The 14,749-nt window shown below is 35.4% G+C and overlaps 1 protein-coding gene across 1 annotated transcript in view; it reads left to right on the forward strand.

The window, feature by feature from the left end:
• Window positions 1-480: 480 nt before the first annotated feature.
• DDX46 (DEAD-box helicase 46) overlaps window positions 481-14,749 on the forward strand; it is a 33,329-nt gene continuing 19,060 nt past the window's right edge. Inside the window, exons 1-13 of the mRNA XM_034403847.3 lie at window positions 481-900; window positions 2,294-2,326; window positions 3,366-3,554; window positions 3,973-4,113; window positions 6,026-6,122; window positions 6,751-6,916; window positions 8,000-8,151; window positions 8,310-8,423; window positions 9,051-9,216; window positions 10,582-10,702; window positions 11,155-11,330; window positions 11,703-11,824; window positions 13,533-13,611. Of these exons, the coding sequence (XP_034259738.1) occupies window positions 884-900; window positions 2,294-2,326; window positions 3,366-3,554; window positions 3,973-4,113; window positions 6,026-6,122; window positions 6,751-6,916; window positions 8,000-8,151; window positions 8,310-8,423; window positions 9,051-9,216; window positions 10,582-10,702; window positions 11,155-11,330; window positions 11,703-11,824; window positions 13,533-13,611 (1,573 nt within the window). The 5' untranslated portion in view covers window positions 481-883. The remainder of the gene's footprint in view (window positions 901-2,293; window positions 2,327-3,365; window positions 3,555-3,972; window positions 4,114-6,025; window positions 6,123-6,750; window positions 6,917-7,999; window positions 8,152-8,309; window positions 8,424-9,050; window positions 9,217-10,581; window positions 10,703-11,154; window positions 11,331-11,702; window positions 11,825-13,532; window positions 13,612-14,749) is intronic.

The following is a 14,749-nucleotide window of genomic DNA, read 5'->3' on the forward strand; positions in this document are numbered from 1 at the left end:
CAGTAATTTGGTAATTCTTTATGCTCGGACACACATGGTTCATGATTTGACCATGGAATTTTGTACAACCCTGATTTTTTTTTTTTTTAATGGGACTAATAGAAAAGTTGTTTCTGATCCACCTTTTTAAAGACATAAATGGAATCAAAACCGGACAGAGAAGAATTGTTGGGATGTATGCCACGCCGAGAGTCATAATCAGAGATGGTGATTCCAGGCAAATCCCTCAAAAATATGAAATCGAGAGGATTCACATTTCATGCCAAGGATCAAGAGGTCTTATGCCTTTCCATTGTACAACAAATAAACAGGTGGCCAGTTGTCTATGGAGATTCTCAGTCATCCAGGTCACGGTTGTCCCAAAGGTGCTTTTTCAAGAGGCAATTGGACTTTCTGGGTTTTTCCCTTTCCTTTTTCCTCAAGGAAAAACCAGAAAGTCCACTTGCCTCTTGAAAAAGCACCTGTGGGATGTGACCAGTTGGCAGCAGACTACGAATAAACATTAAAGCACAGGTCTGCTTAGTTCTCCTCTCCTGAAAAACATCATGGTCTACAACGCGGGATACCGTATTTTGTCTACGAGTTAGTCCCTATACAGTGTACACCAAGCGCTCTTAGAACAAAGTTACCACCCGCTTAAAATTCCGGCGGGATACGCAGTTGCTCCGGAAAGCGCCTGCTGGTCGCTCCGCCGGGCAGAAGAGGCTGCTGTGGGCCGGCTGTAAGACATGATCCGGGCCCACTTCTTCCTCCCCTTTTGGCGTCGGTGATACATTTCCGCTTCGCTTGCTTCTCGGAAAATGGTTGCAGGCGCCGCTTGGCTTTGAGGAGCCGAGGCGGAAGAGAAAGCCGTCTGTCCTTCGCTGCTTCGGGGGTTGCTACCATGGGTCGGGAATCGAGGTAAAGGGCGCGAAGGGGCGGCGGACTTCAGGAGCCGGTTTGGCCTTTCCTCCGCACCTGGGGCCGAAGGAAAGGGGATCGCGTAGGAAGGAGGAGGCCGGGGCAGTCTAGGAGAAGGCCGAGAAACCGGCCTCGTTGACGTTGGGGTGGCCGCCGGATTCAAGAGTGGACTATTTATATAACACCGCCGCTTTAAACTCTGGAGCTTCAAAATGGGAAGAATAAGCCTTAAACGAGGCGATTTGCAACATGGAGGATAAGGGCGGTCCGTGTTTGCTGCCTTTGGGTTTAGGCCTCTGGCTTCTTCCTGGCCTTCTTTCCCTCATGGGGGCCGCGTTCTTTCTCGACGTTAAAGCCCAATTAGGTCGTCGGTCTAAAGGCGACTTTTATTCGGACGAGTCTATGGTCACGTTTCCCACTGCGCGCCTCGTATTGATGCCCCTTAAAAGGCTATACGACTTGTGTACAGTTGTGATTTGGGCTTCAAACATTTTCTATCGCAGATTTTATTTCGTTTGGTTGGTTCCTTACTCGCGGTGGCTTTCCACTCTAATCCTTGTCAGCTATGCACATTTATCAATGTATTCGTTTGCTAGGCGAGTTAGGATGGCATGTAAAATGAGTTAGGAGTGATAATATTAAGAGAACAACACATAAAAAGAGGAAAATCAGGAAATACTGTCAGATTGCTCCTTACTGAAAGATGCTACTGCATTATTATTATTTTTAAAATCCATTATTGCAACATCTTGATTCACCAAGACTTCTCAAACCCTTGTGCTAACATTATTCTGGCATTATTGCAATGCCCTTTAAATACATTTGAATGTATGGATGGATATAGGAATACATTAGTTCTGCTTCTCCTTAGATTTCTTTATTTTCCTGTACAATGAAGTATAATAAGGCTTAAAAATGTTCCATATGTGTTTGTTTTTTTTAATTGGAGGGGCGGGTATCATTCTGCTTGCCAGAATAATTGCATAAATAAATTTCAAAACAATTGGATCAAATATCTGAGAACAAAACTGTCCTCTCCACCATTTGTGTTTTCCTTCTAATAGTGAGATCCTTCTTGAACAAGTTATTCCAATGAGGCTGTTTTGCAAATGTTGGAGCCTGTCCAAATGGGAAATGGTCATTAGTGAAAACTCAGTTGCATAGCACAATCTTGAAAAACATGCGTGATTTTCACGATATGAAGTTTGGTCAATCACATAATAAACTTGCAGTAACTTGCATGGAATATTTCATAGGGGAAGCTCAGTATTATATAAAATAAGCAGAGCCCAACTGTGGCTGGCAGGTTTTGAAAGGTTTCATGCAGAAATCATCCAAAAAGGATTTAGTTGAAGATGCCACCTTACTTACCTAATCTCTCTCATTTTCTTAGATCAACAAAGCAACAGTTGTCCAAACAAAAACAGTGAGTTAATCTATTTAAAATAATGGTTTTTCATCTCGCAATTTCTAAGCACAAATGTACTATGTAAATAATTAATGATTGTATTAATCAAATAGTTGCTACCTCTTTCAATATATGTGTGTGATATTCAGTTCAGATGTTCATTGGGGTTTCATGATGCTGTTTTTCCTTCAGTGTATGATGGATTCCTATTTTATATGAAGTGCCATTATAGTCTATGCTTTGGAAAAGGCTTTAAGAGGATAGTTAATTAGAAAGGAGGGTAGTTTTTAATTTTTTTTACTTGTGAATTCCTCTATTTATATTTTGGGTGCATGTGCTTAGCAAACTTGCCTACTTTAGAATTTGATTGTATTTTATTTGAGCATTGTTATCTTATGTATTCATATATGCTAGAAGTAAAATACATGTTTGACCAACACCTCAATAACTTTTGGCTGAAGATATATTCTTCCTCTCCTCCATTTTGGAGCACATCACTTGTCACTTGAGTAGTGAGCAACATTTATCGGAGGTTGTATATATACTTATTAAGTGACAGGATGTATATTTGTTTTGCTTTGTCTTTTCTTCATGAAAAATTTATAAGCTAATTCCTTGGTATCACTGTTGTGCCTCTTTAACATTTCCACTTATAATTTTGAATCCGGAAATTAATAGACTGGAATGTATATATTATCCCGTTTAACAAATTATTTATTTCTGCTAGAAGAATTTAGGACTCCATAGCTAGTATTTCCCATTTAGTATTTTAACATTTACAATCAAGTGGATTGCTAGAAAACAGCTATCCCAGAGAATCTCAGAAGTTTGTAAAGATTTCAATCTTAGTCTCAGTCTCAGACTAACTCTCTTATAAGAAAACCAAATCAATTCAGTAGTGAAAATACTTAAAATAAATGATGACATATTTTCACAGACTAGTTTGGAAGCATTTTTAATAATTTTAATCATAGTCTTCAGTATTTGTTTATCGCATCCTTTACACTTGAATTTCTGTATACTTTGTCTTCACCCTTCTGTAATTATACAACTGCAGGCATTATCGGAAGCGCTCCTCATCACGAGGGCGCTCTGGTAGCCGTTCCCGCAGTCGTTCTCCATCTGACAAAAGAGCAAAACGTGTAGATGACAGGCGTTCTAGGAGTAGAGAGAGAGACCGTAGGCGTGAGAGATCACGGAGCAGGGACAAGAGGAGGTCTCGATCGCGTGACAGAAAACGGGTGAGGTAAGTCATCTTTAATAGACTCCTGCAAGAAAAAATTCTCAGTAAATGCTGAACATTTTTCTAAAAAGATTGACGATGTGGAGAAGGAATATTCTTTTGTCACTGTAAAAATTGGCTTTGGTTCTTAATTCATTAGAATTCATTGTTCCTTTATTGCAGGGATGTCAAACTCGCATTGTCATATTATCGTCACATGACGTATTGTGACCTTTTTCCCCTTCGCTAAAACGGGGGTGGGCATGGCCAGCATGTGACACATCTGGCTCACGGGCCACAAGTTTGACACCCCTGCTTTATTGGAATTCATTGTTCTTTTATTTTCTGAAATGAGTATATTCTACTTCCTCTTGGGGAGTGATGTCTTATGAACTAGAAATTTTTTTTATTTAAGATTGTACCTCAAATCTGCTTTGTACAGGCGCTCAAGAAGTAGAGAGAGGGAAAGAAGTAGAGAGAGAAGACGATCACGCAGTCGAGAGAGAAGACGATCTAGAAGCCGGAGCAGAGGCAGACGGTCTCGATCTTCCAGCCCTGGCAAGAGCAAGAAAGTAGAAAACAGGTAATTGAGTGTATGCATTTTTTTTCTAACTCTAGTAATATAGCTGCTATTATGATCATATTCCAGTTATGTAGCTATGAACTTTTATTATGGAATGCTGTTTCTATATCGTATTTTGATATGCCAAAAATGTCTTTTTGCTACACCTGGTTCACTATATGAGAATATCCTTTTCGTACACCTAGTTTTATGCTTATTGTGAGTACAGTAATATAAATCAGTGTTTCTCAATCTTTTTTGCCTGCGATTCCCTTCCAACCTTGATTTTCTCCCATGGATCCCCTGTCCAGGTCCCATTACCAATGAAGAAGATCATCACTTGCACACTTGGTTTGTAAACAGAATATATGTTTTTATTTATAATAATTTTAGTACTGCAACACACTCCTTTGTCAGTTGTTTACTGAGGGCTTCCACCATCTGCCAAATAAATAGGCTGACAATGATGTCCAATTCCATGTCTCAGATATAGACACAGGACAGTAACTGGTGGGTTTTCACTGTCAACAAGACAGCATTTACTTGGCTTTTTTGTGACCCATGCCATGCCTTCCGTTACATATTTTTCTCCTGAGGGTCCCTTGAAATATCCTGGTGCCTCCAGGAGTTACCTGGTGAAAACCGCTGGTATAATTGAATAGACTAGAAACAAACCATAATCTTACTCATATTCTGCAGTCTGGAGCATTGCTCTGCAATATTCTCTGATCTTTGGAATGACTTTATGAAAAGGAACTTAAACTAATCTATACCGTTGTTAGACTTCTTGCTTACACTAATCACATATTTGATGGTAAATCCCATTGAACTCAGTGAAACTTGGGGGGGAGTGTATAAGTATACATAAAGCTGTTTCTATGCAGATTTTGATGCATTTTAATTCTTTAAAATCAGCGGACCTAAGTGGCTAACACTGCATTGGATAGAATGGTTATCTTTTTTGTTCCTAAGAGCTAAATTTTGCCTTCAAGAATTTTATTTTATCATCTACTCAAAAAAGAGATAAAAATTTCGCTTCATTTTCAATTTTTGATTAATTGCAATTTAAGTTTGCATCTAAACTTTAGGAACCCCTTTCACAAAATAGTGGAAGGGAAAGGTATGTATGGAATATAGGAATCATGTGACTGAATTGGAAGTTATAGGGTTGTTAATCAAACACAGTGATCATAAAGCAAATCCATTTTCTCCAAAGGGTGTTTTTGCCAGGAACCAAAAGTAAATGCCAGAAACTAGCAAAACAAAATCCCCAAATTATAACCATGTGGCCATAGTGCTTCAAATAGCCATAAAGGTGATCTGGTTGCCAAGTGGTCAAAATGCCATCACATCATTACAGAAATGTGCATTTGGCTGAGGTAACACCAAAACTGGGTCATAACTAGCTCTAGGGAGATCTGTTATAACTCTGAACCGTCATTAAGCAACTGGAGATAAATTGAAGACTCTGTATTTTCCCAGTACCTACAGAATTAATGTCTGCAATTTTTAAGCATGAATATGAAATTGTCCAAGGGTTGTAAAGATTGTGCTATACATAAAGAACTATGAAAGATTTGGGCAGCTATATTAGACCATAAATATGCTGTCTAAACACTGACAGAGGGAAACTAATTTGTTCTAACTTTAGGAAAGCACAATTTAAAATTGGCTTATTTCCCTAACCCGGTTTATAATAAATGAGTTTATCTATAGACATAATACTGAATCTCAAATAAAAACTTAAATGTGTCTTGCCTGCAGGTGCCAGAAGGGCAGAAAAAGGAGTTCAGAAACTTAAGACTCGTTTATTATAATTTAATTTCATTCAATGAAGCAATGTCTAATAAAAACAATTTTTATATTCATTAATATTGTCTGTCAAGAGAACAGAAACCATTCTGCAATACACAATGCTTTCTATGTCTTTCAGATCACGCTCTACAGAAAAGATAGAAGGTGTGGAAGTTAACAAAGACAAGAAAAAAGAGAAAGAGGACAAGGAAGAAGAAAAGGATAAAGATGTAAATGTAAGTACAGACAGAGTTCTATGTCTATAAAGAGTAACAAGCCATTTTTAAAACTATAATTTTGAAGGTTCTGCAGAATTTCTTAGGTTTTAATGAGAAATAGCACAAAAAACATTTAAATAAGTAATTAATAATATATGCATGTATTTTAAAGGTTTGTATTCAATGTAGCCAGACAGTAGCTGATATCATAATGATTATATATTTTAAAATCCAAATAACTTGCATTATGTGTTGTTACAACCTCTTAACTTATTTGATCTTTCTGGCATTTATTACTTATTTTTGTTTATCTGTCAACAAAACCATATAGATTTTTAGAAAGACAGGTTTTTCTATCTAATTTAATAAAGAGCTCCTAGCATGCTGCTCCTATACCAGTACATTTAACAAAATAGTTGTATATTCGTATTTCCTTTTCCTTTGTTATCCACTGGTCTAGAATGTAGTTTTACCACATTTTTGTTTTAAAAAAAGTTTACTTTCTGAAAAAGTTGCTATACTGGATAGAACTAATAATCAAATTTTCACTAATTGTATGCTTCCAGGATTTAGATTAATTTCATTTCTCTTTAAGCCATGTTAGAAATTGGATACTACCTTTTGGATGATTTTTTTTCTGTAATAGAATTTTGATCAAAATAAATTGGAAGAGGAAATGAGAAAACGAAAAGAACGAGTAGAAAAATGGAGAGAAGAGCAGCGCAAGAAAGCTATGGAAAATATAGGAGAACTGAAGAAAGAAATTGAAGAGATGAAGCAGGGGAAGAAATGGAGTTTAGAAGACGATGATGGTATTAATGTCTTTATATTAAAATTATTTGTGAAGAAAGAAGCTATGTTCTTTTGAACATAACTGAAGACAATCACCACAGTGGTTCTTAAGGTTGTGCAGGAAATGGGGAAAATATTTTATTTCAATCTATTTGCTTTCTAGGGGTTATACAAAATTGTTTTGGATCGACCCTGGTTAGACAACTGAAATTTAAAATGCTTTTTGTTTTTATGGATTTGGAATGAAACAAAATCCAGCCTGCACATCCCTCTCTAACTTCCAAATTCTTCCTCTCCTTGCTCCCCTGAAGCTGCTGAAACTTTGGAGTTTCTATATGCTTCTCTGTGCTATTACTGTATAAAGCAAATCAGTCCTGCACAAATGAAAATACCCCAAGGTTGCAAGTTTTGGTTTCCAAACCATCTGAAACTAGGTGTTCTGTCCATAGAACAGTTTATGCATGTTGTTTTTACACTTTATTCCTTATGCACTGAGTATATTTGGTAGAGAATTTGAAAAAGAGGGTCCATTTTAGTGTTGAGACTTTCTTGATTTAGTTTTATTGGATGACAGAGATTTAAACAAGGAGCTACTGTGAGATTTTTGGGATAGGGACAAGAAGGCTCAAGTTCAAGCCCTAAAAAACTCCTTGGTTGATTTGAAGCCAGAAACTTGCTCCTAATCCAATCTACTTCATACGGTTAAAACAAAATACCCTTTTGGATCTAAAATTTTGCTGCTCTCAAACAGAAATGAAATAGCACTAGAATTTGATTCAAAAACATGCAGCAGTAATACCTTCATAGAAGCATGCACATAAAAATATAAAATAAAAGTCTGGAAATAAACAGAATGGTTGGGTATATCTAGAGAGAGGGAGGTTGGGTCTGTTATTTCATTTTAAAAATATTTAGTTTTATAGGTAGAAAAAATAAACAACCTCCACATTCAGCAGTTAGACTGTGCAGAAAATCAGTGTCACTGTTTATACAGAAAAGAGTCCTCTTTTTTTTACCATTAAAATATATTTAGGAAAGTATGAGTTAGATATATAGGAACAGATAGTTTCCCAGTATGGTTTTAAAAATATCTTTCATGTTAGATGATGATGAAGAAATTGCAGAAGGAGAAAAAGAAGGTAATGAAATTGAAGATGAAGAGTTAGATCCACTAGATGCATATATGGAAGAAGTAAAAGAAGAGGTCAAGAAGTTTAATATGAGAAGTGTAAAAGGTGGAGCTGGAAGTGAAAAGGTAAATTGTATTTGATTCAGGTATTGAAATAGCTTTTCGAATATTATGACACATAAATTCAAAATTAGAGTATTAAAGTAATTCATGTTTATGATTTGCTTTGTGTGCTTCCAAATTCAGTAAAATCCCCCTCCCCCCCCCTTTTTTTCATTTTAAAGAAATCGGGTCCAACAGTTACAAAAGTAGTAACTGTAGTGAAAACCAAAAAAGCTTCTCCAGAGACTGAAAAGAAGAAAGGAGAACTCATGGTGAATGATCAAGATGCAATGGAGGTAATTAAATTGTGTTGCATTATTTAATGTGAAACTCCAGGAAATACTATGTGTTTTAAGAGATAGTTAGTTTCGGTCATGGGGATAATTTTATTTTGTGCAGTTTCCCAATCTGTATAGTAATGAACATGTTTACATTGGAATCAGATAATTTGTCTGACTTAAACTTTTTTCAAAATGAGGTATCCCTGAAAGGGAGCAGAAGAAATCCAGTGAGATTGCTCAGCATAATCAAAAATTTAATTTAATTTAATTTAATTTAATCAATTCAATTTATATGCCACCCCTCTCCGAAGACCCTTTAAAAGGGGAGCATATGTTGAGTGCTGTTTTCACCATAGCTGCTTGGACAGTTCTCCTTACCTCAACTTAGGGTTATAATAGTTAATAAGCAAAAGCAAAACAGATAGGTGGTTCATTCTAACAAGTTTCATAATGATCAAATCTTTGTTAATCACTACTGTCATGCTTTTGTAGTTACCTTGTTAGTTTTATTTTTTATTATCTGGTATTATCTGGATGTGTAGTCTTGCAAAATTTCAAACATTTTTTAAAAATATAGAAATGTTTTGCAAAAAAACAAAACCTTCCTAAAGGTCACACTTTTCTTGCTTTGTAACCTACCAGTATTCCTCTGAAGAGGAGGAAGTTGATCTCCAGACTGCACTGACAGGCTACCAAACGAAACATAGGAAATTGCTGGAACCAGTGGATCATGGGAAGATTGAATATGAGCCCTACAGAAAAAATTTCTATGTTGAAGTTCCTGAGCTAGCCAAAATGACTCTGGAAGGTAATCAGCAATGTCAGAGAAACTGCTGCTAAATTCAATAAATTAAATTGAGAGATATTGTGAATTGGGTTCATCTCAAGAAATATGCTACTTCCTCATTAAATTATTTCCTCATTATATGAGGAAATGGCAGTTTCTTTATCCCACCACTCTGGTACCTCTTAAATTTTTCAGGCTGAAAGCTCCTTGAATAGTGTAGGAGGGTGCAGAGAATCTTCAACACTCCTGTCAGCTGCTATCTTTTTTTGATTGTCTTGTCTTTTTGTTGTGTGGTAATACAGTTTTTCGGTGGCAGCTCTGAAGTTTGTGGTGTTTAACTCCCAAAGTTCCTCAACCAGCTAACATCTCAGCCAGCATGCTGGCTGGGAATTCTGGGAATTGAAATCTACACATCTTAGAGATGCTAAGGTTGAGAAACATAATAATAAATGTATTATACTTTCTACACCACAACTACAAATTCCTGTTCTTATATCTGAAAAGATTATTGAGAGAGAATAAGAAGCACCCGATGAAATCACAACAAGGTCAAAAAAATGAGAAAAAAATAATCATCTAGTCAGGAAGCAGAGATCCATGGATCTGCTTAGTATTTGATTCTTTTTCAAAGCTAACAGGAGAACAAATTACTTTTATTGAAAAACAATGTTTTACGAAGTCAATAGTTTGGATTCAGAATAGCCATTCCACAAACAGGCTTATTTCTTGTGTACTATGAGCCATCTGTTCATATGATTTGTAGTCTTTAGCTCTTTTTCCCATATTGGGACAATAAGAATCAGCTTGAGATCCTTGCCCACAGCTTCCTTATTGAAGAGCTCAAAGTTAGGCGCTTTCTCTTCTTTCCTGCCTAATCTCAAAATGCCTGCTGCCCTAAATAAAAACTTTCATTTTTCTTTCGTGTTAAAAAAACAGTATGGAGAGAGTATTATTCAAATTGATTTGCTTAGTCTCAGAGTTTTGAAAGCTTCCAGAGGTAATTACAGTCATGTGAATTGCAAAGCCAGGATTTTTTAGGCTTTGCTTGTGCAAGCCATAATAAGAGTGTCTACTTATCCTAGAATCAATCTAATCAGATTATGGTTTACTGTGGTCTTAACCAGGCTAACAGGCTATCTAATTAAAAAGCTGCTAATTATTTTGTATTACAAAAGAAGGTACACAGTAGTTGTAGATAATGATGCTGATTGCATGATGTTCACCAGTTATATTAAAATCTTTTGTTTTATATTGCTCGTAAAGATACCTGAATATACCATCTTGTAAAAAAGTGATCAAACATTAATAGCATTCTTCGTATAGAAGACATATTAATAAAATCAACAAATGAGTGATTCATATATTAATTCAGGTTGTATGTTGCAGAGGTAAATGCATACAGATTGGAAATGGAAGGAATTATAGTCAAGGGTAAAGGATGTCCCAAACCAATCAAAACCTGGGTACAGTGTGGTATTTCTATGAAAATCCTGAATTCCTTGAAAAAGTAAGTAAGCAATATGGAAATAGATAGTTTATATATTTTAGGATTAGGAAAAATTGTGAAGAGATTTGCAATGTACAGCAAAAATTAGGGATATAGTGCTTCATATATTGCCAAAGTGTAAACACTTATTAGCGCTAGTCAAGTATTTTATAAGGCAGTTTCTGCTATACAAACCCACATGCCAGAAATCAGGAACTTGTGAGCCTTCAGGTGTTGTTGAAGTATAATCTTCAGGACCTCCTAGGCTTGGCTGTAGTTACTATGAATTACACCTTGACATCATCTAAAGGTATCAGAATAGGTAATAGTTTCCCATATTTATAATTTCACTAATCTATAGCTTTACTTTGTAAAGTATGGTATGTGATATTAAAACTGAAAATCAGTACTTTAGTAGATCCATATATGATGTTGTTCATGTCCATAAAGTATCTTTTTATTTCCTTTTTAAGACATGGCTATGAAAAGCCCACCCCTATCCAGGCCCAAGCTATACCTGCAATTATGAGTGGACGTGATTTAATTGGCATTGCTAAAACAGGAAGTGGAAAGACAATTGCATTTCTGCTGCCCATGTTCAGACACATTATGGATCAGAGATCATTAGAAGAAGGCGAAGGTCCAATAGGTAAGGATGTGGTTGTTAATCCAATCACTCATGTACAGAAACAGGATTATTATGCACGGGCTCCTAAAATGTTCCTAAAAGGAAACAAAATGCAATAATAAAACAGCTTTTGAAACAATGCAGAGCATAAACCAATCAGTTGAAAATAACCATATTTTTAATTTCATGTTGGAAAAAGTTTCCTGCTGGAAAATATTAGTGATGGTTTTGCTTTAATTGAAAGAGAGTTCTGTAAAGTATAACAAAACAAGGTATTTTTTTCTTGTAACATAATATATGAAAATCTTTGAAGAGAGTCTCAGTTTTATTGAAACTTCTGGTGTGCACATGATAAGGGCTTTCGGATTAAAATTTCTGGGTTTTTTTCCCCAGCTGTCATTATGACACCTACTCGAGAACTAGCCCTACAGATTACAAAGGAATGTAAGAAATTCTCAAAGACTCTTGGGGTTAGAGTCGTGTGTGTATATGGAGGAACGGGAATAAGTGAACAGGTATGTTATCAAATTTATATCACATTGATAGAATCTAGGATTACCAGAACTTTGGATTCAGTCTCCAAAAAGTGCTTTGGAGCATGTATTACCAGTGCAGCACCTATTTTAAACAGCCATACCTTTTCCCAGGATGAACAGAAAGGTAGCCACCTGAACCTAGGAAAATAAGGCGATGCAGACATACTGAAGCATCTTTCCTAGATTGAATCTGAAATGCTGAAAAGATGTAATAGGATTGTATTGCCATCTATGTGATAAACAACTCTTGTCTTTTTTGCAGTCAGCTTAGGCAGTTCCTCCATAACTTCATTATTAAGTTTTTTTTGTACTTAAAAGTACTGGATTAGATACCAGAAACAAGTAACTCCTGCAGTGAATTTTCCTGATTGTCCTCTATTGCATCTACCATACTTCCTCAGGGTGCTTCTGATGGTTAAGAGATACAAGGAGGTCTAGATAGATAGTGTTTCTTTAACAGAAAAATATTTTTTTCTAGAAACAAAAATAAGCTTTTTGCCAAAATAATCAGATTATTTTTAATCTGGTTCCAAAAAGATACTTCAGTGTTACAAATATTACAGATATTGGGCTTCTCTGCACTCTTTAATTGATTCTGGGAAAAGACCCAGCTGCTTTGGAGACAGGTGCAATGTTTGCATTTCAAAGTACCATTTTCAAACTGAATCTAAAAATCTGCACAGTTTTACTTTGTACCAGGGTGGATTTGATTTAAATCGAGTTGATTTAAATCACAATTTAAATCTTGATTTAAATCACTAGTAAAAAGGCTTGATTTAAATCAACTCGATTTAAATCATAATTTTTAAAGAGCAACTGTCATCTCTGCTACTCCTTTGACCCACTGTTGACTCACCGATAGTCCCAGTGTTGCAGAATACACAGCCTCATGCTACATAACTAAGCTCCATTTCATGCTAAATAAACTAAATTATTTATGTATCTTAAATAGAAAACTATCTTACGATAGATTTTTACCCCAAAAGTTTTTTATTAAAATAAATTTGATAAAAATCAAAAAAATCCGATTTAAATAAAAAAAATCTGATTTTTTTGATTTTTTTAAAAAAATCATTGATTTTTATCCACCCTGCTTTGTACATTCACAAGGACTGGAAAACATAGATTTGTTTTAGCCAACTTTCCATAGAGAAAGAATATGTACAACTTTAAAATATTCTAAAGAGTATAATGGATTTGAATTAGTTGTTCAACAGATGCTATAAAATCTGATTAGTGAGGTTTTCTCAGTCTAAGGTTCATATTACTTAGTGTCTGATTTTTCTGGTAACAAAGTAATATTGGAGATAGGTCTACATATCACACAACTATTATATTTTAAAATTAACCCATTCTGGCTGTGTACAGAAAGTAGAAAATTTTGTTCTTTCCTCTCTAGCTGCTTTGTTCAGAGGCAGTTCATTTTTTCCTATGTTTAGGAAGAAGGTGGGGTAAAGGAAAATAGATGGACATTATGTAAAATGTGGGCTTAGGTAGAGGGGCTCGGTGGATGTGAGCCCTCAATTCCCTCTCTGTATGCTAGCTGAATATTTCTCTGACATTATCAATTTAATAATTGAGAACAGAAGGGAACATTTTAAACTGATATATTAATAGTATCGATAATTTATTACTTGTTATAAATGTTACACATTAAAATAGTTTCTTCTACTTATTTTATATTCAGATTGCTGAACTGAAAAGGGGTGCGGAAATAATAGTTTGCACACCTGGCCGTATGATAGATATGTTAGCAGCTAACAATGGTAAGAAAATACTTGTTGTTTGTAAAGACATTGTGACACATTGTTTCCCTCTCCTTCAATAATGAAATTCATAGATCTGTTGAAGCTGTGATATCTATTATAATGTAGAATGTAGTTTTAAAAATGATTCTCTTCAATATCTTTCATTATAAATTTTCAAAACTATTTGATGAATGGAAACCCTTGAAGCATTTCTTAAAATAAACATACTCATTTTGGGATTATAGCTCAACTTCAGAATTGACTTTCTAAAAAAGCTATCTATCATTTACATTGAAATCATGTTCCCTATCTAATGGTTGTTGACACTGATTGTTCACTTTTTGTACAAAGAAGTTTTCATCTCTAAATTTGGGAACAAAACCTAACAGTTTGAGTTTTTTAAAAAAGCAGCTTTTTTTCTCAAAATGTTTCGATAACAAATAATCTAAACAGAGATATTGCAGCTTTAAAGTACATTTTACTGCAACATTATGTGCTTATTGCACAATATTTGATTGATTGTTTATGTATTTTGCTGTAAAAACTCTTACTAAACTGTTGACGTTTGACTTCTGTGGAAAAAGTTCCTTCAAGAGTTATAGAACTGGGCTTCCAAAGACTAAGCCATCAAAGGTAGGTACAGCAATGCTGTTTCAAAATAATGTACACTTGTATGGTAAGAGCCAAATTTAAAAAAAAGTGTTGCAAGTTTCTTATTTTAATCTATTAGAAATAACATGCTACATAATGTGTTTAGAAGTAAAGGTAAAATAAATAGAAATCTTGTGTTTACTTTGAATTACTTACTTTTACACCACATTAAAATAGCATTTCCTCCTTCAGATTTTTAAAAAGAGCTATCCACTTGCTTGAAGATGCTGCAGTAAGGTCTAACTCAATCCAGCTTCCAACCACTAAGCATCAGTAGCTGAGGTGAAACTCAGACCTCCTGTATACATTCACTAAGTGAAATAGAAGTGACATGGCTCGGGCATCTCTGCAGATTTTTTATGTGTTTTTATTGTTTTTAATAATTTACTTTGATATCATTTTATTGAAATGGGAGTAGCAGTTTGTATAAAGCCGTGATGGCGAACCTATGGCACGTGTGACAGGTGGCACACAGAGCCCTCTCTGTGGGCACGCAAACCATCGC

The sequence above is a fragment of the Pantherophis guttatus genome, chromosome 2 (assembly GCF_059756535.1).
Source record: "Pantherophis guttatus breed Tessera chromosome 2, ASM5975653v1, whole genome shotgun sequence".
NCBI lineage: Eukaryota > Metazoa > Chordata > Lepidosauria > Squamata > Colubridae > Pantherophis > Pantherophis guttatus.